The sequence below is a fragment of the Mytilus edulis genome, chromosome 3, assembly GCF_963676685.1.
Source record: "Mytilus edulis chromosome 3, xbMytEdul2.2, whole genome shotgun sequence".
In the NCBI taxonomy this organism is placed as follows: domain Eukaryota; kingdom Metazoa; phylum Mollusca; class Bivalvia; order Mytilida; family Mytilidae; genus Mytilus; species Mytilus edulis.
Window position 1 is genome coordinate 65,351,999 of NC_092346.1, and position 25,432 is coordinate 65,377,430.

General features: G+C 32.1%; 2 protein-coding genes across 25 annotated transcripts in view; one reads left to right on the forward strand and one right to left on the reverse strand.

The window, feature by feature from the left end:
* Window positions 1-4,233: 4,233 nt before the first annotated feature.
* LOC139514457 (membrane progestin receptor alpha-like) lies at window positions 4,234-11,930 on the forward strand. Of its 7 annotated transcripts, XR_011662619.1 has the most exons (4): window positions 4,584-4,680; window positions 6,306-6,427; window positions 7,320-7,400; window positions 9,136-11,930. XR_011662619.1 is itself a non-coding variant. In XM_071303744.1 (3 exons), exon 3 carries the CDS (start codon window positions 9,142-9,144, stop codon window positions 10,162-10,164), a length of 1,023 nt encoding a protein of 340 aa, XP_071159845.1. In that variant the 5' UTR covers window positions 4,234-4,272; window positions 7,320-7,400; window positions 9,136-9,141; the 3' UTR covers window positions 10,165-11,930. The 7 variants fall into 7 exon arrangements, 6 of the variants coding, with proteins under 6 accessions (XP_071159845.1, XP_071159843.1, XP_071159847.1 ...); XM_071303744.1 differs by lacking the exons at window positions 4,584-4,680; window positions 6,306-6,427 and adding an exon at window positions 4,234-4,272; XM_071303742.1 differs by lacking the exon at window positions 6,306-6,427 and having other exon boundaries at window positions 4,478-4,680.
* A 3,812-nt stretch (window positions 11,931-15,742) lies between these two features.
* The window catches only part of LOC139514459 (RNA-binding protein Nova-1-like), a 39,982-nt gene continuing 30,292 nt past the window's right edge, over window positions 15,743-25,432 (reverse strand). For all 18 annotated transcript variants that reach the window (XM_071303763.1, XM_071303758.1, XM_071303757.1 and 15 more), the window contains one exon: window positions 15,743-24,787. In XM_071303763.1, coding sequence (XP_071159864.1) covers window positions 23,544-24,787 — 1,244 coding nt within the window. In that variant the 3' untranslated portion in view covers window positions 15,743-23,543. The remainder of the gene's footprint in view (window positions 24,788-25,432) is intronic.

A 25,432-nucleotide genomic window follows, 5' to 3' on the forward strand; every position in this document is an offset into this window, starting at 1 on the left:
AACAATTCAATGTACTGAATTCAGTGGTGTAATTATTATTTTTCTAGCTTCGATGTACGATCTATAAAATGAAAAGGCGGGTTACTCATCAATAAATTTATACACATTTTACACACATAAAATGTACACAAAATGACACAGTGGTTAAATTTACTTGCATTCAATATTTTGAACATCGAAAAAAGAAAGGCATTATGTTTGTTCACCATATTGATATCATTGTGTGAAAAATCTACACGAAAATCTGTATTTTGGTGACATAAATCAATCTTTATTTAAAACCTGGTCTGTTAATGGGTCAGATGTATAAAACCCGGTCTGTTAATTGGTCTGTTAAGAGTTATGAATGGCAATAAATGTATAATTTTATTGCTATATGGGGTGTTATCGGATCAAATGAGTAGGCTCAAGACGAGCGGCTAAAATATACGAAAACAACACATGAGCAATGAAACATAAAATATACGGAAACAACACATGAAATTGAAAATTGATAAAAAGTGGTTTCAAAAAGTGTAATATTAAAGTAATATTAATTTCATCCAAGAATGATCGCATATATCATGTTGATTCTGTTTAATTGTCATGAACGACACAAATTTGTTATCTACATTGGTAACCAGTATATAAATCAGAGATAAACGTCGTAATTTACCTAAACATCAGTAAGTAAAATATATTGGGATGACAAAATATGAAAAATAAAGAAAGAATAATGAGTAAGATAAATAAAATGTAGAAAAAAATGGCATAACAATTTAAAGAATACAGAAATTAACAATACCCCTAATCCGGACCCTCATGGTATAGACGAGAACCTGGATGAAAACGCAGAATATAGAATAATATATAAGGACAGTAGAGAGTGATACATTGCTAAAAACGAGAGAAAAATAATACTTGTTTAAGAATACACACATGAAACACCGATGGCTGTTGAAACAGTAACGGATTGCGATGTACTTATATTGGTGACAAATTCTAGAAGTTTACATGCGGACAACTATGGTGGCAGGTTAATGCCATTTTGCGTTTTAGCGCTTTAGCGTTTTCGCCTTACATATTCTATATGGCGAAAACGCGAAATTGCGAAGTCGACTTCGCGTTTTCGACTTCGCGATTTCCCGTTTTCGCCCTATAGAATATGAAAGGCGAAATCGCGAAAACGCGAAATGGACTTCACCGGCCACCATAGACAACTGTAGTTCTCCTCTGCACTTATGTAGAAAGGAACTAAACGGAATGAAATGAATTGAAACTTAAAATAACCAAATGTAACTGCATTCGCTCCTTTCCGTTTACTTCTTAGAGTGATTTGTAAACAACCTATGATTAAGTAATAAAAGAAAAGAACAAATTGGATGATGCTGACGAATTAGGGTTTAACGTCCAGTGACAAATATCATGTTCATATGTGAACGAGAACACGTTATATGTACCCTGTGTTGTATTAGAAAGACACTTTCAGTCGGAATTGAGAACGTGCTACTTCGAACAGACACAAAAATTAAGGCCGATTGAAAACGTCAATAAAAAATTCATGCATATTCCAGAGACCAATCCATATCACGCTATATTGAAGTGACACACCCTTTAATAAAATGAAAAGAAAGTCAAAATAAAAATGCTCTTTCTAGGATACTGTGGCACCGTAGTGTCATTTTTGTTTACTCAGGAACATCTCATTCTTAAATTTTTCAAGGGGAAAATATAAAGGTAGCAAAATTATTGTCGTGGCTAAATAACTCTTAACTGACACAATTTCAATTGACCAACCCATTAACAGACTTTATTCCCATAATTTTCACTAAAACGTGGTATTATTCACGTTATTTTACAATTATGAAATATTTACTAATGTCAATTAATTTTTTAGAACCACAGTACTATTTTTTGTCCTTTAAATGATATCTAAATTTGTTTGTTTTGCCTTTTATTAAAAAAAATTGCTATGCGTATAAGCATAAATACTACATACTTGCGCGAGCCTTTTAGTTTTACTGAAAACTGCGCAGATTAAGTAATGTTTTTACAAGAGCAAAATGTTCTATGATAGATATCATTTTGTCAGACACTTTTCTTTTTTTGATTTGGTTCTTATAAGATGCCAAAAATCTGTATATTTAATAGAGTTTAACATTAAATTAAGCGTTTTACTCTTAACAGACGTATAACCAACCCGATTAACAGACCAATCGCCCATATAGCCGCATACTCAATATAGATTAACCGACCAATCTCTCGGTTAGCCGAGTGTCGGCCGTGAACACGTACGATATAAAAAGTGGGCGTTACAGACGAAGGGCTGAAGTCAATTGATAACCTGAGCGCGTCAAGAAATGGTCTTGTCCATACTGTAATGAAAATGATTCTATTTACGTCGTAGAACAGGTTCACGGAGTCCATATCATATAGGCCTTCGTGATACAAAGCCGAAATTGTATACTAGTATTTAATACAATTCCACTTGATGATATATTGCGGATAAATTACATTTTAATAGCGACTGCAGTGGCGGATCCAGGGGGGGGGGGGGGGTTTCCGGGGGTTGGACCCCCCCCTTTATTTTGGCCGGGACGATCAATGCATTTGAATGGGAGCATATAGTTGGAACCCCCCCCCCCCCTTTACTCTGGGTTGGGAACCCCCCCCCCCCCTTTTTAAAATGGCTGGATCCGCCACTGGACTGACAAAAGTAATGAAGAAATGTCTGTGAAGTTTTCGAAAATGATAGGAATAACAAGCTTTTAACGTGTTATAGTAGTCTCAGTAATAATTCATTAATTTGCAAGGATGAACATTTTCCTTGCAAATTAATGAATTATTACTGAGACTACTATAACACATTAAAAGCTTGTTATTCCTATCATTTTCGAAAAACTTCACAGACATTTCTTCATTACTTATATATACTAATGACAAATCAAAAGCTGCTTGTTCTATACTCCAGTGACAAATGTTTCATATATGTTCAGGACGAGAACAAATTAACAATGTATACTATAGGTAACGTCCTGCAATCTGTGTCGATCGTTATGATGGGAAGCCCATTTGGAATGTCAATGAAAATTATGGTATATTGGATATGGGTAGGAATCTAGACATGCCACCTACGGACCCCGAGAGAGAGAGTGACACACTATGTTTCCATTCTGGACCAAATGCTGAAGTGTATTAAAAGATCAAATCCAGTTAAATTCAATCATAATTTGCCCGTCATGTGAGATTGTGATATCTGTTTTTATTTTAATTCTGTAATATATGATTGTGGCCGGATTAGATAATTAGATTTTTTCAGAATTTCCAGAATTGACAAAACAGATACCTAACATGACGGGCAACATATGATTGAGGCTTTACTAAGTTGGTCTATTACCGCAAACGTTATCATAAAAAGCTTCTACCAAAGTATAATAAAAAGTTATATAAAAGTTTGACAAATTAGTTTTTGTGTAACAAAAGTTTGACAAATTAATTTTTGTGTAACAGACCCGCAAAAAATCTACTTGTTAAATATTTAAAAAAAAAAAGAACTAACTTGTCATAAATCAATTAATCAAATGGAGAATTATTTTTTTTAAGTTTTCAAAATTTTGCCTTGGATTCTTTATTTTGGTCATAAAGTTAAAAAGCTTCTGTTTAATTTCCTAAAATTCCATAAAGGTTTGACATAGAATTGAATTAAACTGAAAAAAATAACTACAAACCACTTAAATATTTATAAAAGGTTTTAAAGTTGTGAATGCAGAAATTATCTTGAAGATCCTCAATTGAACGAAATTCGCTAAATAAATTTAAAAGGCATTTAGGTATAACCTAAGAAAACACCGGACGAGTTGCATGACCTGGAAAAAGCTTGAATTTTTGTTAAAATTCTGTATTGTACTGATAAATGGACTCATTTTTTACGTCAACAAATTTATAAACACTTTTATTAACACTTTAATACTGACAGCAGTGATCAGAGGCGAGATACAGGGTTCCTTTGAACCCCTTACGCATATTCTTGTTCAGGCAACTTTGGTTCTATAGCTCTTCACCTGTTTCGGTTCTTATACATCCTTGGCTTTCAACAGACAGTTAATTCTTAAGATTCCTATTCTGATCAATAAATAGGTCACCAAATGCACCAAGAGAATTATAGACGTTAATACCAAGTATTTAATATATCTTGATTTTAGACTCTACCATATAGTTTAGTTGACAGCTGTTCAGAGAAAGAAGTGACTGAGAGTGTCTGTACTTTCCAGGATATAAGTTTTAAAGCAAAAGGTATGTAGGTGTGATTAGAGCATGCAATATTGCACTATACATATATATATAGAGAGGTCGCAAATGAAAACTTTTGAAATTGTTGTCAATTTTGAAAGGAAATCTCCAAAGATAATTACCACCATAGTTCCAACTGCTGACATAAGTTACAGCTAAAATAAAACAAAATTAAATAAGAGACGAGAAACTGACTATCATGATGAGAATATGGGAGGGGTAAATAGTTTAAGTCTCACATACATCACAATATTACATAAAAATGTGTTGGTATTTATCAATAACAACATGTTAATATAAATGTAGGTCAAACTTTTTTAGAAGAAATATAAATAGCATTGACATTGTTTGCGTAGATACCACGGCGCAATTAACTTTCTTTTCATTCTTCTGTGATATCAGCATGACCAGGTAAGTTCTTAAATTTTACTTATTTCTCAATTTGTTCAAATTTTAAAGTACTTTAATAAACAATATTTGTATATTATCTAAAATTGTCTCACAAGGAAACAAAAATCCTTCAAAATTGAATTAACAATGAAATAACTATTTCATGCTCACGAGGTTTCATGTAAGAAACTGAAAATATTTGAATGAATTAAATGGAGAAAAAACGATCTCTATTTTTAATGAGGATTGTGTGGGAATAATATATATCTCATAACAGATTTGAGGTAAATTGTTTTAAAAAACTAGAGGTTTTAAGCAGTGCAAAGGTTACTAGACTTTATTCAGTTTACAGATAGTTGTAGCCGGATGTAGTAGTACATAAAGCTATATGGCCTGTAGTCAGTAAATTCTAACCTGACACATTGCCTAGCACATAGCGATAGTAACATGAGTAAGAGACTATTCGATATTTTTACAGCAACTTATTGTACCATTATACATACTCGCTCGAAATGTACAAATGTATAATATGTTCGTTTTTCAGTTTTTCAGTCAAGGTATAAATTTAAAATAAGCACTGATATACAATGGTATATGTATATCGATTAAAATGGATCTTTTTATACATTCTGAGGTAACATATTGCTAGGATTTATATGTTTTACATTTATTATTATTTCGCCGACTGTATAGTAAAATCCGTTTTGTGACTCATCCCAATCAATTATATTTATATGTTAATATTTTTAACATGTAAACAATCTCAAACAAAATGTAAATGGCCTTCAGAAGGTAAGTTATGATACGCTTCAAAATACTTCTACGTTTGAATGAAGCTTGGATTAAGAATTAGATTACAACATATTTGGAAAGAAAATTTTACGTTTTTATAGTGCATTATATATATATATATAAGCCTATTAAGAATGACGGATTATATCAAAATATGATACATATATGTTATTCTCTATAACATTTGTGATGTATTTGCTGTATTAGTACAAGACTGCACTACACGCAAATACATTTATCAAGGTTTAAGAGGAATCTATATTTTACTTCTTTTCCAGTTCTCACTTTTCAAAACCATACATTTATATTCCTCTGTTTTCACTTTGAGCTTTACAGAATATGACCCGACACGTAATCGATTCGAAATCAAGAAAATAAGACTTGAAAGTTAAAAAAATAAATACACTAACAATGACAAAACTATATTAGAACTTAAAAGTAGTTACATTTTTTTTGTCATTTTGTATGCTGTGTGTGCATGGTGTGGCTGTCAAAAGTCTAGAAAACGGCAAGTTAAGTGGTCGTCGTTGGTTATCGTCCGTCTGTTTGAGAACTCGCAGTTATTGAATCGACTTTAAAGCCAATAACAACTGAGAAAAAAAAGACAAAATTTAAGTTCGCATTTTGTCATGTCGGTGTTTTTTTTAAAGTTAATCGTGTGCGTTGGTTTAAGTCATTGTTGAAGCCGTGCAGTTCAAGACAAGTGCGTGCAGTGCCCTATAATTATTTACAACCACGTCCTTTGGTCCTTTGATATAGAATGTTCTCATTGGCAATCATACCACTTCTCTTTATTTTTATATTCAGTATTATATTCAAACTTCTATCTAACCCACGCCTCCTTCTTTTCATAGTTTTACAACCACACGTATGCAATGGTACGTTACCAGTGACAATGCACTTTAACTTTGTTAACAACGTAGACATGCTCTGGTACCAGAAATCTATTCACCAAACTATATAGATATAGATATATGTATGTGTTTGTATATGATTAGATTTTTCCCTAGCCGATTGCTTGTGTGTTTATGTGTATTTCAATCGGTTTATCAAAGTATCCTACTTTTTTAAATTAAAAGGAAATTATATATTACAAATGCATCGAGTATTAAATGACATATATGTATTATATATATGTATATATTGCATATAATTGCTAACATACATAACTTATTTGAACATTAGTGGGTAGTTGTCTCATAAAAGAAGACAATAACAAGAATATATTGATTAAAATGATAAATAGATATAGATCAAATATTCTGCATCCAGCGTTTTTGCGAAACCAGAAAACCGAGTTATTTTTAGGAGTACCGAAATTTTGTAGGCATTTATTGGAAGTTGTTAGTTTGCTGTATAGCACTATCAACACACAAAAAAGACCTGGCGGAATTGTGACAATATTGACCACTGTGACAGTGTCAATTGTAAGATAAATTAGATAAATTTATTTTATTAAAGTGTCACGTATTGATCTTACACAATAGTAAAATATTTACACAAGTACAATCACATGAAAAAACAAGATCAACACCCAGCCTAAAAAGACTTATGAGACACTGTTATATACATATAAAACAGCTCAATCACACATTGTAAAAAAAAAGGAAATAATAAAAAAAAAAAGGAAATGATAAAAAAAATCTCATGTTTTTATCTTGAAAACTTGATAAATTAAACGGACTAATATAAATTAGATTTTAAAGAAATTTAAGACTGTTATATACACCTAGTTTAAAAATTGCGTCTAACAACTAAAACAAAAGTATGGGTAAAACTGCGATAAAAATAAAATATAACTGTACGTATAAAGATGACAAATATTCAATTTTACATTTATTTCTATTGTTTTCTATTTATATATTTAGGTAACACAGAACCGTCAAGTACAAAGAGACAGAACAAAGCTGCATGTTTATCAAATGTTAATATCGTAACAATAGAGAAAAGTAAGTTGTTCTGTACAGACGGAAGTTCTGAATTTGATTCAAATTCTAAAAGAAATTGAATATGAACTGTTTGATCTGACCACGCAAGCAAAAATCAGACAGAAATATTTTCTAAATGGAACTTAGGATTTGTAAAAGAACTATCCGATTGTCAGATTGATGTGTAATCTTTATAAGTAATTTATATCGAAATTAAATAGCTTAAAACAATGAAGCCTGAAAAGGGCCAAAAATTGAAAATATCACAAATTTCATGTTTTCGAAGCAATATTATGATTTTTTTCTTCATCGGGAATGCTCAAACCTAAACATTCATACAAACGTTCCTAAGAAGTGATTGACACACAGAAACAGTTGTTCCTAAGAACTGATTGACACACAGAAACAGTTGTTCCTAAGAACTGATTGACACACAGAAACAGGTGTTCCTAAGAAGTGATTGACACACAGAAACAGTTGTTCCTAAGAAGTGATTGACACACAGAAACAGTTGTTCCTAAGAACTGATTGACACACAGAAACAGGTGTTCCTAAGAAGTGATTGACACACAGAAACAGTTGTTCCTAAGAAGTGATTGACACACAGAAACAGTTGTTCCTAAGAACTGATTGACACACAGAAACAGTTGTTCCTAAGAAGTGATTGACACACAGAAACAGTTGTTCCTAAGAACTGATTGACACACAGTTGTTTGGGTAACTGTTCATCCATAATTAATTATTTTTTAGCTCACCTGGCCTAAAGATATGGTGAGCTTTTCTCATCACTTAGCGTCCGTCATCGTTGACTTTTACTGAAAACTTCTCCTCTGAAACTGCTGGCCCAAATTTAACCAAATTTGTCTACAGTCATCATTTGGATATTTAGTTTAAAAATGTGTCAGACGACCTCGTCTGCCAAATAACATGACTGACATGGCTAAAATTAGAACATATGGGGTAAAATGCATTTTTTTGGCTTATATCTCGGAATCTAAAGCAAAAGTTAGATGATTGCATCGTTTATTGATTTGGGGATGTACGGTCTGGTCTGGCTGCCAAACAGTGTCCGTTCATTAACACGAAAATGCTTTGACAAATCTTTTCAAATTAGATATGTAGTTTCCTGTGACTAAATAAAGTAAAGTTCAAATTTCACGATTTTAGCTTTTCCTGTTGTTGTGGTTGTAGACCTTTCAGATATTTATTTTATTTTATTTTGATTTGAGTTATTTCCCTTTGAACAGAAATGGTGTAAAGTAACCTAAAGTTGTTAATTTTTGTGTCATTTGGTCTCTTGTTTATTTTGAGTAATATCCCTTTGCACAGAAATTGTGTAATTAAGAAGTAAATTAAACTTTTGTTTGATTTCATCAAAAATTTATTTGTGGTTCTTTGATATGCTGTTTCTAACAATGTACTTATATTTTTGATAATGAACATATTTGCTCACCTGCATGTTCAGAGTTCGGGCTCTGCAGGAAAATCCGGTTTGCTGTCCCTTTGACAGACACTTGGCTAACATTCAATTCGAATTTGTTATTCGCATTTCCTGTCTGTTTGTATCAGGTTTTTTCTCCATAAAGGTGAGAAGTAACCAGAAGTTGTCAAATATTGTCCCATCTATGCAACACGAATGTGTATCATCGCAACAGACATTATGTGATGTGGAGAAAGAGAGGGAAGAATAAAAACATGGTATAATTCTATATACTTAGTCTTGTTTTATTAACATACTACCGACATTTCTTTGCAGATTGGTATGGAATGTTTCCAAGGACTTTCCGACCGTGTGAGGAGAGTTTTCTCAGAGACAGTCCAGCTGAGACTACAGCCTACGTTAAAGGACTCTGATGTCCCACAGCTGTTCAGGGAACCAGGTGTTATCAACGGTTACAGAAAACCTCACCAACCATTCCGATATTATCTGATCAGTCTTTTTCAAATTCACAATGAGACTGTCAACGTTTGGACACATATTGTTGGTTTCTTTGTCATTTGGTTCACAATGGCAGAATATTACGAAAAACTTGATTTCTGGAATAATAAACATTCATGGGCTATGTTAGTTCTAGGATGTTGTGTTCTAATCGCTTGCTTTGTCAGTTCTTGTGTACATCTTTTGCATTCCAAGTCAGAAATTTGGCATTACAACGCATTTATGATTGACTATATCGGCGCTTCTCTATACGCGTACGGATCAGGTGTCATGGCATTTTACATATGCTCAGACCGAGAGACATACTATGCTATTGAAAAATACTACTTTCCAATTCTATGGTTTTATTCATTATTCAATTACGCTGCTATGTGCTTCGCTAAGGTTTACTACGGTTGTGATACACACAACAGGAATAGGAAACTGATAATGGTGACTGCCATGGCTGGTCATGCGATAATGCTAACGATACCAATGGGACCAAGATACATTAAATGCTATATGGATGAGACATGTAGTCTTTCATCTTTAAATCACCTAACACGTTGTTATATTCTCTTTGCACTTCAAGCCTTTTTCTTTGCCAGTCATCTTCCGGAGGTTTTGAGCCCAGGAAAATTCGATATTCTTGGACAAGGACACCAGATATTCCACGTGCTCTCGACCATTTGTCAATGCGCACAATTCAATGGAATATATCACGAAATACACACAGGTCACGCCGTTCACGGTGATCCTGATCTCCCACACTTGATATTTTCTACAATTATGTTGATAATTGTTCAGATTGTTGTGATGCAGTCTATGCGAAAGATGATTCCAGTCAAATCGACTAAATCCAGCTAGATTAGTATTTAGTCGGTGGTGCTAGATTAATCTTCAACAGCTTCCAAAACGACTGTTTGACTTCATAATACTTCATATAGAAATGTGTTTCACGAGCAAGACAATGCAGTTAACAGACATATAAGCTTACTTGCAGTTTTTCTATTTTTAAAGGTGTTTTTTTTTCTTTCGCTTCCTTGTGTTTCAATTTATATTTTTAAACGGGTTTTTATATATCTTTGCCTTGTCAACATTGAAAGTGTAAAAAAAGTAAACTATTTGGTTGACTGATTCGATCCATAAAAAACTCATTCTAATACAGGTAACAAGAGTGCACACGCTGAAATGTCTCGCCTTCTATACTAATCATTGATATTATGTTGATAGTCCTAAGTATAAAGCTAAGCTTTATAACAACTGTACCATAAACTTAACATTAACCAAGATAACTAAACAAAGACTAATAAACCTTGAAAATGAGGTCAAGGTCAGATGAACCATGCCAGGCAGACATGTACAGCTAATAATGCTTCTATACAACATATATAGTTGACCTATTACTTATAGTTTAAGAAAAATAGACCAAAACACAAAAACTTAACACTGTGCAATGAACCGTGAAAATGAGGTCACGGTGAAATAAAACATGCGCAGCTGACATAAAGATCATAAAATATTTCCATACACCAAATATAGTTTACCTATGACATATAGTATTAGATAAAAAGACCAAAACTCAAAAATTTAACTATGACCACTGAACCATGAAAATGAGGTCAAGGTCACATGACATCTGCCCGCTAGACATGTACACCTTACAATCATTCCATACAACACATATAGTAGACCTATTACATATAGTATGAGAACAACAGACCAAAACACAACAATTTAACTATAACCACTGAACCATGAAAATGAGGTCAAGGTCAGATGACACCTGCCAGTTGGACATGTACACCTCACAGTCCTACCATACACCGAATATGCTAGCCCTATTGCTTTTAATATCTGAGATATGGACTTGACCACCAAAACTTAACCTTGTTCACTGATCCATGAAATGAGGTCGAGGTCAAGTGAAAACTGTCTGACAGACATGAGGACCTTGCAAGGTACGCACATATCCTATTACTTATAATAAGAGAGAATTCAACATTACAAAAAATTTGAACTTTTTTTTCTCAAGTGGTCACTGAACAATGAAAATGAGGTCAAGGACATTGGACATGTGACTGATGGAAACTTCGTAACATGAGGCATCTATATACAAAGTATGAAGCATCCAGGTCTTCCATCTTCTAAAATATAAAGCTTTTAAGAAGTTAGCTAACGCCGCCGCCGGATCACTATCCCTATATCGAGCTTTCTGCAACAAAAGTTGCAGGCTCGACAAAAACGATGATTAGCATAGGTTTAACCTTTTAATGGGAAATCAAACAGACCTATCAAAATCTAAAAGCACGACGTGTTCGCTTTCTATTTTTGTTTATATCGGGTTATATGACCATCGACAGTCTTCGATAGTAACCTCTGTGATTAATAAGATGGCGTCTAGACTTAAATAAAGTAGACGAAATGTTAATAGATATTATCGAATCCATGCATCGTAAATTGTTTTAAGAATTTTGATATACGTTTTAGTATGTTATAAATCAATTATAAGTATTTGAGTCAAATCGGTGAAAATGATATTGATAGTTAATGCATCTATATTAGTTTGATCAAGAAATGTTATTTTTCTTCATGTTTTTGCGCAATTGTTAATAAAAATGTACAGGAAACAACTATGTATATACTTTTTCAATGTTACGAAAGTTCAATGTGAAGCCAGCAAAGAACAAATATGTCTTTTAGATAAATTCTTAAAACATGGTTAGATTTAGCATATCAAAGTACCAAAAGAATTAGACTTTTGATACTATCAAATTTAATTTTTTAAAGTTAAATTTTGGACCTCAATGTAAACCAATGAATTAATTGATAACGAGGCCTAAAATCTGCATTCTGAATACATGGTCAGATTCGGCACACCAAAGAACCCTACATATTGCTTCTTCGTTAAAAATCAAATAAAGTTTAATTTTGGACCCCGATTTAGACCAATGTGAAAACTTGGCCTAAGATATAAAAAAAAATCATAATCCAGACTTTGACTGAAACCAAATTCAAATTGGTCAAGAAATAAGCAATTTATAGGAAGTAAATGTATGTTTTTGGCTCCCAAATTCCTTAACAGCTATGCCAATAGACCCCCAGAATGAACCCAACCTTCTTTTTGTGGTATGGGACCTTTTTGGTACAATTTCTATAAGATCAATACACTTATTTTCTAGTTATTATTTGGAAACACGAAAACTGTTCATTGACCAATGAACCACAACAATGAGGTCAAGGTTGGATAAATAATTCCGAACAGGCATGTATACCTTAAATTCATTCCTTTCACCAAATATAATAGTTGACCTTTTATATAGTATTTGTGAATAGAACCAAACAACAGAAACTCATCATTGACCAATGAATCGTGAAAATGAGGCCAATGTCAGATGATACCTGCCAGACTTACATGTACACCTTGCAATAATTTCAAACACCTAATATATTTGACCTACTCGGTTAACACACAGGCGCTTGGGTCTAGGATACAGATTTTTTTTTTTTTTTTTTTTTTTATTAAAATATTCAATTTTCTATATTTATACATTTGTAATACATATCTATCACTTCTGTGCATGTCTCACCTAGTTTCGAGTGATTTAAACGACCCAGAGAAAATACCCAATTTTACTATCCATACTAAGAAACAAATTTGGTATGTTCTCTGGGTCGTTTAAATCACTCGAAACTAGGTGAGACATGCACAGAAGTGATAGATATGTATAATAAATATAGAAAATTGAATATTTTAATATAAAAAAAAAAAAAAAAAAAAAAAAATCTGTATCCTAGACCCAAGCGCCTGTGGGTTAACAATATCCGAGATACTGACCTATCATGTATCTTTAGCATAACTTGATCATTGATCCAGGAAATGGGGTCAATGTCAGTCGAGACCCATTTACTAATGCCTACCTATCGAAATTTTTGTATGGTGTGATTAGAGATTGCTCGGGTGCTCTCGTTGATCAATAACAAACAGTAATGGGGTAACCCAAGAACAACAAGTTACACCACCTGATTGTAATCATGTTTATAATCATTGTGTACAAGTTTCAGAACATTTGGTTTTATCATGAAAGTAAAATTGAAAAATTACTTCCATGGTTGTAGCAAGGTGACGTTAAGTGGGAAAACAACAAATTTGCTTAATTTTCCATTTACAAAGGAACATAACCGAAGAAGAGCAACCCAAAATAGAGCTTTTATCTGTGTTTTGTGGCAATAAACATTATGCATAAGTTTCAGAATATTTCGTTGAGGAACATTAAATTTAGAATCAAGTTCACTGAAGGGTAAAGATAGCTTTAATTTAACAGTGGGAAGTAAAATTCAATATTGCATTGTATAGAAGTAGTGTTTATAGTTTCTGGACAAAGGAAGATAACTCCCAATTTTTTAAAGATAACTATTGATTTTTTTAGACGATATTAATTTCCAGCACCTTGCAAAAGTTGTATAATTTTCTTGAGAAGAATAACATCATTTTGTGACTTGAACATATTTCCATAGGTAAATTTATGGAAATATATATGGAAATGATGTATAGAATGTTATGATCAATGTCCTATATTTTGTGTATCTTGATTTAGATATCAAGTCACTTCCATAGGGTTTGACTGCATACCATGCAATCTTTACCCCAAAAGGAAACCAATGTCATGAGATGGACAGACAGATAGACGAGAAGGGCTAGACCAGATAGACCTCAACACCAGCATCACTATGTTGAGGCTTTATTTCAAGCATTCACTGAACCATGACAAGGAGGTTAAGGGCAATAGTCTGTTGTTATTTATGTATTATTGTCATTTTATTTATTTTCTTTTGTTACATCTTCTGACATCGGACTCAGACTTCTCTTGAACTGAATTTTAATGTGTGTATTGTTATGCGTTTACTTTTCTACATTGGCTAGAGGTATAGGGGAGGGTTGACATCTCATAAACATGTTTAACCCCATCGCAATTTTGCCTCTGCCCTTTGTTAGTCTTGTATGATTTTTAATTTTAGTTTCTTGTGTATAATTCGGAGTTTAGTATGACGTCCATTATCACTGTACATATTTTTTAAGGGGCCAGCTGAAGACCGCCTCCGGGTGTGGGAGTTTCTCACTACATTGAAGATCAATTGGTGACCCTCAGCTGTTGTCTGCTCTATGGTCGGGTTGTTGTCGCTTCGACACATTCCCCATTTCCTTTCTCAATTTTATACATATGATAGCATAACTAAAGGTATATGTATAACAAGAATGTGTCCCCAGTACACGAATGCCCCACTCGCACTATAATTTTCTATGTTCAGTGTACCGTGAAATTGGGGTAAACCCTCTAATTTGGCATTAAAATTAAAAAGATCATATCATAGGGAACATGTATACTAAGTTTGAAGTCGATTGGACTTCAATTTCATCAAAAACTACCTTGACCAAAAACTTTAACCTGAAGCGGGACAGACGGACGAACGAACAGACGGACAAACGGACGCACAGACCAGAAAACATAATGCCCCTCTACTATCGTAGGTGGGGCATAAAAAGTAAACAGATTACATGTCTGAAATATAAAGCTATATTCAAATATCATATGCAACCATCTCACTGGATTGTAATTCCGGTATAACATTCGGAAGTAGACACATAAATGATACTGCCTGCCTTTTGTATTCCTCTTACATATTGTAAGTATTGCAGACAACATTGTAAATTTAAAACGTTTTTGACCTGGACCATAAAGACATTAAAATTTTATTTGATATGCAGAGTAATAATCTCCAGTATAATGAATATCCTCCAGGTTCATAAAAGTTTTTTTGAGAACAACAAGATTTTTTTATATTACAATGTCTGGTTTTAAAAAATGTTAACCTTGCAGACAGCCATTCCAAGTTTATTCAGGACACATCCTATGGTTAATACCCTTGAAGGCATTCAAAATTTCTGAACCATGGATAACCTAAACAGACCGTCACATAGTTTTTTTTTCTATATAAACACAACAGAGATACAGATATTAGATACAAGTGTGTACTTTGAATTTCACTAATCAATTTAGTGGTAAGGTTTAGTGCTATTTCCGAAACCACCTTTTCACTGTGTTCAAGAATACTTTTTTGCGCCTGTCTAAAGTCAGGAGCCTCTGGTCTTTGTTAGTCATGTATGGTTTTTTAATTTTAGTTCATTTATATGTTTTGGAGTTCAGTATGACATCCATTTTCACTCAACTAGATCACATATTTAAGGACCAGCTGATCTGCTGGTGCTGGATTTTCAAGCTGCATTGAAAACCCATTGGTGGCCTTCAGCGGTTTTTTGCTTTTTGATCATGTTGTGTCTTTGACATATTTCCCATCAATTTTATTTTCTATATAATTCGACTACTTCCTTATCCCTTCACATTTTTTTATGGCAGCAAGTTGGAAAGACAACAATAAAACAAAATTTTCAGCCCAATTTTTTTATTTAGATACTTTTCTTGTGTAAATCTGTTTAATTCATTTGTATGTGGTATTTGCATTCATATCTACATAAAATTTCCTTTTTCACAACATCAACTAAACAGTAAATTCTTCTGAAGTACCATACTAACATCCATTCAAACTAATTTTACTCGCATGCCAATAAAATTAAAAAATAAAAGGAAACAAAATAGTAACAATAGAGGTATCTCTGTCGACTAAACCTTTTTGTTATACATGTTGGCATAAAAACTGTACCAGAGGGAAATTTTTATATGTGAACATTTTCATATCATATAATATTAAAGCCTATGAGAATTTATTTCAATCGATATCTGCATGGTCTGTTAATTCTAAAGCTATTATTTGCAACTTTGTATTTCATGACTATTTAAAGTCTGTCCGTGTTTATCAAATATGTCAATTTGACATATCAGGCAAAATTTTAATCAGTTGTGCAGATTTTAATCTTATTCTCTGACACAAATTATCAAAAACTTTTTTTTTCTTTCTGCAATGCTATTTATCTAAAGGTCTAAAAAAAAATTGAAATGCATGACACATCGAATGTATTTGCATTTTGTTGTGTTGTTAAATTGATCACTCACACATAAAAATATCCCTCTCCAACCTGAACATCTTAACATTTCATATTTTCTTAAACTCAGCATAATTGTTCAGTGTTGGTCAGGTAAGCTTTTACACTTATGAACAAAAATAGTCCTCTACAAACTGAATGAAAACACTTCATAATATTTCTTATAAACACAACTATACCCAATACATTTTTTTTAAAATTTCAGCCAGTTAAGCTGACCACTCCATTTTTTTGTTGCTTAAACCAAAGTTCATTTACTTGTCAATGCAAGTTAGATAAATAGATTTTCTCTTTACAGATTTAACATACATCTGAGTAGATAACTTTACAAAAACTATACATTAACAGAAGATTACTCTTTATTCAAATAATCTTTTAATTTGTTCAACAAATTCAACAATAAAGTGAACTTATTTCAAATAAATTAAAATTTAAATAATATACTCTCAGAAAACAAGAAAATAATAACAATATTAAGTATGGCATGCGTTTATGCACAATAAATAACACAAACTGATCACTTGAATGTGTCAACTGACCACACTAGCGTGCTTTACACTTGTGTCTCAGTTGATTACATCAACGTGACAGTGACACACGAGATCATCACATTTGCTGTAGAAGATCTATACCTTTAAATAAATTATTTGGTGTATGACAAGGTTCAATTCATCCCCTCTTTTCTTCATGATAGTTTTGAACTCAATATGTTTGGGATAAAACAGTTAATATCCATGGTATAAAACAAACTTCTGTAGGTTAAAAGACAAATAAAACAGCTGATCTTTTTAAAACTAAGTTAAGATGTATTGTTAAAAAATTAGTTCCTAAAAGATACAATACCACTTTCAATATTTTGGAGTAATATTACTTTTCAAAATATTTTTTGGCCGTTTTTATATCCATTTTCTTTTTTTCAACATTTTCAATGTTACAGTATTTTTTGCTGCATTCATCTCTATGAACTGTTAAAAACCTTTGTTTTGAAGTCTGTTTGAAAATAAATAATGATGATATAATGAGTATCACAGCACTTATCGGAGGAATATGATATAACCATGTGGAGCCCTCTAAGAGCAATTTGATGATTTTGCTTATTTCAATTTAAATAAATTATACATTATGTGTGTTTTAACATAATTGCACATCACATTAAATTAATACATGACCAAACTTCAAATATCATGTCAGAAAGACTTAAAATTCATGACAGTATGTCATAAATGAACCGGCTACTTCTCAACGTGTCTCTCTGCCCTGCTTAAAATAATCTGGTTTACAGGAATGTTTCTAGCTGAACTAAAATTTGTTCATACCCAAAGTCTTTAAATCACATGATCAAATGTCCTATTTACAAATTCTCTCACGCTGCACCAATTACATCACCTGATGATTCATGATCATACTATGGAGATATCAAAGCAAATACCAACAGTAACTTATGCATACATTACATCTAGTGGCCAAGAGTACATACTTGTTAATGGTATTTAGATATAAAGGAAGCAAATCAACATACTGAACAAATAAAGTCAAGTAATGCAAAACTATTATTTGGAGAACCATGTACACAAGTTAAATACTGCTTCTGTTTCCTTGTTTTATGGTTTTGAGTTTTCTGATACAAATTCTACTCCAGTAAAATATGTACTCTTGGTTTTATCTAGTTGATTTAAGGTTACAAACAAGGACTTTTAGTGCTGAACTCATATAAATCCCTAAACCAACTACAGATTGAACAAAAATAACAGGTTTTTTGTTACCATATCATGAAATACCTTCAGACCATGTATTTTTCAACTGCATATACAGTGGAAGTTATACGAAATAGTGTAACAGTTAAATTTACACAACTTTTCTGTGGAATCAACGATTAAAAAACTGACAAAAGATGAAATTTTGCACTCTGTAATGGTATAATGTTAAAACACATGGAATAAAAACTAAATCTACTGTGATTCTACGAGATATATATACAAAATGGCTGAATGATATCACAGACATTTGAATAACTAAATTCATCTCCTCAATCCATAAATAAATAATTAATAATAATATATATTATGTATGTATATATATATATATTTATATATAAAGTATCACCTTTTCTCATCAACTCAAAAAAGCACTCTGCAAAATAAATGAAAATTTCTAAAACTGTACAGAAAATAATGACTATGCGAAATTGGCTTAGCTTGAAAAAATGTGATTCCACGTAATATATAAAATGTTCTATATTTCTATTCTATTTTTCATGACTGAAGGTATTTCATGAATGGGTCCTATCAACTTTTCTTCAAAGTTATTGACTCTCTTCTTAGATGGTGTTATTAAGAGTCCAGTTTTTGTATCATACAATTGTACCATAGACATATAAGTTAATTAACAACATAGAAATCACTAATTTGCATATCTTCAATCAACAACATTACCCATTACTTAAGAGGTAGTAGACTAGATTTCACTTAATGATTTTTGTAACAGATGAAACAGTGAACAAAATTCTCATGTTCTTCATATAGTATCTGCAGTTTCTGTGGTTTAATATGCAGCTTTTTCTTTCGAATTATTCTTAAATAACAAAAAAAAGAAGATAGGCTTAATATTTAAAATGTCAAATAGTAAAACAGTTTCCAATTTGGATTATTACAGATAAAATTATTAAAAATCTGCAATATGTTTTGTGTTTTTCTTGATTCTAAATTTTTACTCGTCTAAAACTGAAAACACTAACATTGTTTGTCTCAATGTCTCAAATTTACAAAAATCCTGTTTTTAAAAGCAAAGAAATGATATTTCTCTTCTGAAAAATTTACCAATAATACTGAAATATAATATAAAATAAATTGATACATTAAACTATACAGTTTATGTCCAGGTCATTTAAAATGAAACAAGTTTATCTATACAATATGGTCTGATGTAAAAATTTCTATAAAAGTACTCATTTTTGAAGAATTTATTGACTGATTGTTGTTTGCTAATGTCTAATGAAGAAAAAAAATCAATATAAAGAATGATCACATAATGGTCATCTTTATGTCAATAGATTTTTATAAATTACAATATGGATATTCCGAGAGAAAAAAATAATTGATAGTTATATTTTCAGTCCAATTCAATGCAAGCTTTTTTGATAGACTACTAAAAAATGCTATTTGTGTGTAGGTTCTGTTTCAACAGTAAAAGAATTTTCATTAAAACTTGAATGTTCTACAGTGTATATAAATTTGATGATTTTCCAAGTCAATATCCTTTCATTACAGCAAAAATGAGTACTTTTACAGTGTCTCATTAAATAAAAAGTTTAAAAACACCAGAATCATTCTGTTTCTTAAGTTACATCAAATATTTTTCAGATCTTTTATTCTCAACGACCTTATTTTGGCCACACCTCAACTTATAAAAACTTCCTATAAAACATAACTAGTACATCAGTTAAAACATACAAAAATAAAACTGCTGAACAATAAAAATCTCTTTCATAAAATGCATTTCCAGTAGAAAGTATGACATGCTTAAACTGTATAAAACTTAGGTTTTATCTTAAAACATTTGATCTAGTATAAACCTTGAAATGAAATGGTAATAATTTGAAACTAGGATTTCATTACATAAAAAAGTGATTAACTGTATAAGGAATTTTCTTCACTACACTACACAAATCAAAGAAATTTGAAAGTGAAAGGCAAGAAATGATGGATGATCAAGATCAGACCAAATTCTATGTGGTATCACAGATTTAAATATTCCATGAAATGAGTGGTCATTTGAAAATGCTGTATGTTCTGCATTGAATACTTGCACCAATTTGATTGGCTGGAATACATTTGATAGATGTAAACTGTTAACATACAATTACAGGAAAGTTTTGACTTTCACTGTCAAATTTCATGATTTGAGAAGTATGAGTGAATATGGAAATAAATAAATACTGTATGATATTGGCTAGTCTGGGGTCATATTAACCATGAAGTTTTGTACAGGAAACAATAGTTTATATGGTTTGAGATCAAAATTTTCTAATCTAAAGAAGAAATGAATAGGATCCCTGCCATTTAAATAACGATGGTTGGTCTAATATTATGTTGCTTTCCTACTGAGAATGAAAGTAGAATGACTAATAAGTTTTGAAAGTTTGAACATGTCATGCTTTTTAATGAAGATGTATGAATATGAAATGAAAAATTATATGCAGTTGCCTCAACCTAGACATTCACTGAATGCTTTATCCAACAATACAAAATGATAAAAAAAATTGTATTGCTTTATGATCTTATATGTTTTACTTATGAGCCTACAAAAAGGCGCGAGTAGCTATAATTCTAAGTTAACATTATATCTTTAATGTGTAAGTTTTGATGTTCACTGAAAATTGAAAGATTCAAGTAAAAGCCAACTGCACAAATTTTCCTGGACATTTTATTTCTGGCATAATTTGTATAAATAATGTACAATGTGAATGGGTAGAGTTTTTGAGTATATCTGCGATAACTCATCTGTCGTGAACAAGATGGGAAAGATGATTCTCTTTTCAGTGTGCGAAGTTAAATAAATTATCACAGTTGTCAATTTTTCAGCACCCAAGTATATTGACTGGTGAAGATATGAAAATTATGAAATAACTATGGACAATGTACTGATATAACAACTGGTCTCCAAAAAACACACACTTCATACAAAAAACTTAAATAACTATGTCATAAAATCTCAGTGATTAATTAAATAACTATTAATTATCAAATCATTATCACCACACACTAATAAATAATAATAAATGAAAGTTGTTTTATTTCTGAAAGTAGGGTAATTATTTGAAAGACTCCGTAGCTGGCACATCATTGAAATAACGAAGAAAACCCATGATTGATGCCAAGATGATCTATATTCATACAATGGGGTGACAATGCACAAGTTTGAGTTTTGAGTACAAGATGCATAATATAAAATCGGTGAAAAAAAAGCATGCTCAATTTTCTTGTGATGATAAACTTTGACAGATTTTTTGAAAGACTTGTCTTCACACAATGGGCTGAATAATGACAAAATATTTTATGTATTCAACAAGCACTGGGCAGGAAAACTCAGAGAGCAAAGAGAAGATAATAGATAATAATAGATCAGAAAATTTATACTAGCTCAGTTCACACCAAAAACAAAAAAATAAATATAATAACTAATTGTACCCGTTATTCAGGTAATTTTACACACATCTAACCTTCCACTGAATATTTTTTTATTTTATAACACAGCTAGCACAAAAAAGAAAGCTGTGAAATTCATCACCTACCACGCTAGTACAAATTCTAGAAAGTTATTCCTTTCCAGGTAAACCTGCCTTTTCTAATACATTTATATCTATGTGGTGTTATGGTATAATAAATTAAACGAAAAAAAAATTCTCCATTGAAAAGCTACATATGTTAAATGACACATACATATAACACTACTATAGTGTTAATAATTTTAATCCAATGATTTCAATAACAGGCTAAAAAAGAATCTGTTCACCTTTATACATAGGTAGGACTCTGTCATCATAGTTTACTATACCTACTTGATGAATCATCTACATGATCAATATTAAAACTTATCTAACATCTGTCACCTTTCAATGGAAAAACATTTTCAAAGACCATCAATCATTTGCCAGAAAATATTCTATAAAATAATCAAAATATGCTAAAAAGACAATTTTGTAAGACATTGTTTTCATTGTCAAATTGCATATATAAATGTTAGGATGTGGCTAGAAGCTGACAATTTCATTCAATTTTATTCAGTCATTTTTAAATGATTATGAAGAAGTCAGCATTTTCAAATTTGACTGGATTAAATTGTGTTTTATCTATATACAAATTTCATATTTATTGCCATGTTCTAAATAAGCCACCTATCTCTGCAAGAAGGTCACACTTATATTTATTAAGTATGTTAGCAAATGACCTGTTGCATTTCACTATTTAATCAATGATAAATGTCATTTAGTCAAATTTTATTCTTACATGAAAAATCATAGAGGGAAAACCACAAAATGTCATTATAATCAACAATTCTATTTCATGTAGATGATGTAAACATTTTAGAAATTTCTGTGTGCAAAATTTCCTGTAATTGGAAAAAATGTTTTGAAATTGCACTTGTGCAACATTAATTAAAGTCAATTTCAAATTAAAACAAAAATTTCTGGCAAATAATCAATGGCTTTCCTTTTTATAGAAAATTTGAACATTATGTTCAAAGGGTGTTTTATGACTATACACACATATATCTAAATAGACATATACATACAAATCGTTAACAACTTTTGAGTTAAATAATAATAACAATCAAATTTGACTAAAACATATGTCAACAAATCTTATCAGTCTGTCAAAAAGTTAATATAATATATATATAATTATATAATATTACAATATATCCTAATCACAATATAAATAGGGGAAACATTCATTCATTCCAATATAACCTTAATATATAAACAAAACGTATCACCCTCCACGTATTCCATATCGTGAAATGTCTTGCTTTTATTTTTACTCCCTAAAAGAAACTTTTGAAAATCTCCATTCTGTCTTCTCACTATATATAATTTCCAATGAATTGAAATTCAACAGGAGTTGTGTCCCCTTGATCACCACAATCATTATCGAAAAGATCAAGAGACATTTTCTTTCACAAGTAAAAATTTGCAAAACATTGCCAAGATTGAAGTTAACCAATCACATTACTTCTGTTTCTAGCGAAATGCAATAAATATCAATGCTCTTCTGACTTTCTACATTTGAAATGACAATGCATGTATCACAAATGTGCTATACTTCTATTTAGTATGCATGACTGTATCAGTAAATATATATATATATACAAAAACAAACACTAAATGTTATTAAGATGTTTCCTACATGCTTTAAAAATCCCATAACTTGGGAAAGAAAGACTTAAAAGTTCATGAAAAAACGAAAAACAAAAACACGTTAACAAACAAATATGGGCATGCAAATTTCCTGTGAATTGTGATTGTTGATCAAGTCCATGTTTGAATACTACTAACATCACAAATGGGTGCTGTTACATCTCTTCAACCACAATAATAAAATATTAACTTAATAAAATTTAAAAAAAGAAAACAACAACAGTCTTTTTGGGGGAATAATAATAAATTTCTTAAAGCCACTAATTTCAATTAACGAGACGCTTGTCTAGCACGTTTAAGTTCTTCTTGTTGTATACGCTGTTGTATAAGATACTGTGCTTTTCCTATATTTGATGGAGTACCAGTTACTGTGACAATACGATTTCTGGTACCAGGTACGTAAACTCCTTTCTTGGAAATCTGGATGTTGGTTTGTGTAAACTGCTGTAATTCAACAATTCCTTTTCCACCTGGACCTAAAATAGCCCCTACTATACTTTCTGCTACTTCCAAATCCTGTTTAATGGTTTGTTGTTTATCCTCTGTTGGACTGTACATACTTGTTCCTAAACCAAAAGAATTTTGATTCAGTGCTATGTTTGGCGGTTTTTCAGTCTGCATGGTTGGTGCGGCAAATGCTGTTGGAGTGCTTGTGTAATTTGTTGCTCCTGTAAATGAGTCATTCAACATGGGGCTCCCAACGTATCTCTCATTGGCCATACCTGGTGAGGAGCTCCCAAACAGACTAGAGCCAGCTCCAGTTGATCCAGAACTCCCCAAACCAGATGACCCACTACCAACAGGTCCAAACAAACTACCGGCACCAGTTGAGCTATTGCTCGTATTGAGATAAGAATTATTCTGTGCTGAGCTGGCAGGCGTGGCAGCCATCATTCCTTGAGCTCCAAGGGAAGAGTTCATGTTCATTCCTTGCTGCATGGTAGCCTGCATATTCTGCATGTTCTGCATATTCTGCATATTAGCCACACCTGCAGTCATCCCTGGAGTAGGCTGTCCCATATTTGCAATCGTTCCCATATTATTTACTGTAGGAATCTGATTCAGTCCTATCATTCCTAGAATGCCATAACTTGCCAACACGTTCATAGCGTTACTGATATCCTCTGTAGCCTGTTCGGAATACCCGTTTCCACGTAATGTCATTTTCAAATTTTCCAATGCTGAACTGGTCATGCTTCCACCTGGTTGCCCTAATGCAGCATTTAAATTCAAATTTGTAATTCCATTCCCTAAACTATTGCTAAAAGCAGTGTTCCCATTTATTCCTATGCCAAAAGCACCTTGGGTTGAATAATTGGTTGTGTTGACAACCATTTCTTGTCCTCTGTTTTGTGCAACATTAGGGTTTGCAAATGGGGAACCAGTAGGATTAGCACTTGCAACAGGACCAGTATAGTCTGCATAGCTGATATTTGGACAACTCCCACTTTGTGGATCTTCAACAATTTTCTGTAAAATTAAGTCTACTGCTTTTTTGTTGGATTCAACATCACCTGAAATGATTAAATAAGAACACTTTTTAATTAATATTATTTAGTAAGAATGTTCACATATCAAAATAAGTTATGAGCTGTATGAAGCATTTTACATTTCATAGTCTATATCCAATCTGAATGAAAACTACAGTCCCATGCTATGCTTTCTGCACATTTGATAAGCTGTAAGACAATTTTTATGCCCCACCTACGATAGTAGAGGGGCATTATGTTTTCTGGTCTGTGCGTCCGTTCGTTCGTCCGTCCGTTCGTTCGTTCGTTCGTCCGTCCGTCCGTTCGTCCGTCCGTCTGTCCCGCTTCAGGTTAAAGTTTTTGGTCAAGGTAGTTTTTGATGAAGTTGAAGTCCAATCGACTTCAAACTTAGTATACATGTTCCCTATGATATGATCTTTCTAATTTTAATGCCAAATTAGAGGGTTTACCCCAATTTCACGGTCCACTGAACATAGAAAATGATAGTGCGAGTGGGGCATTTGTGTACTAGGGACACATTCTTGTTTCTCACTAATTCACCTTCATTGGTCTACTGAGACTTATTGTGAATTTGTCTTGGATATAAATATTTGCAAACCTCAATCAATCAATCATTCACTTGTGTTTTGGTTTGAATACAATACCCTTTAGCAGGAATTTGATTGGGTC

What these genes read in the sequence shown, in the direction of transcription:
- LOC139514457 (XM_071303744.1), top strand. Translation starts at nt 9,142, where the DNA reads ATGGAATGTTTCCAAGGACTTTCCGACCGTGTGAGGAGAGTTTTCTCA.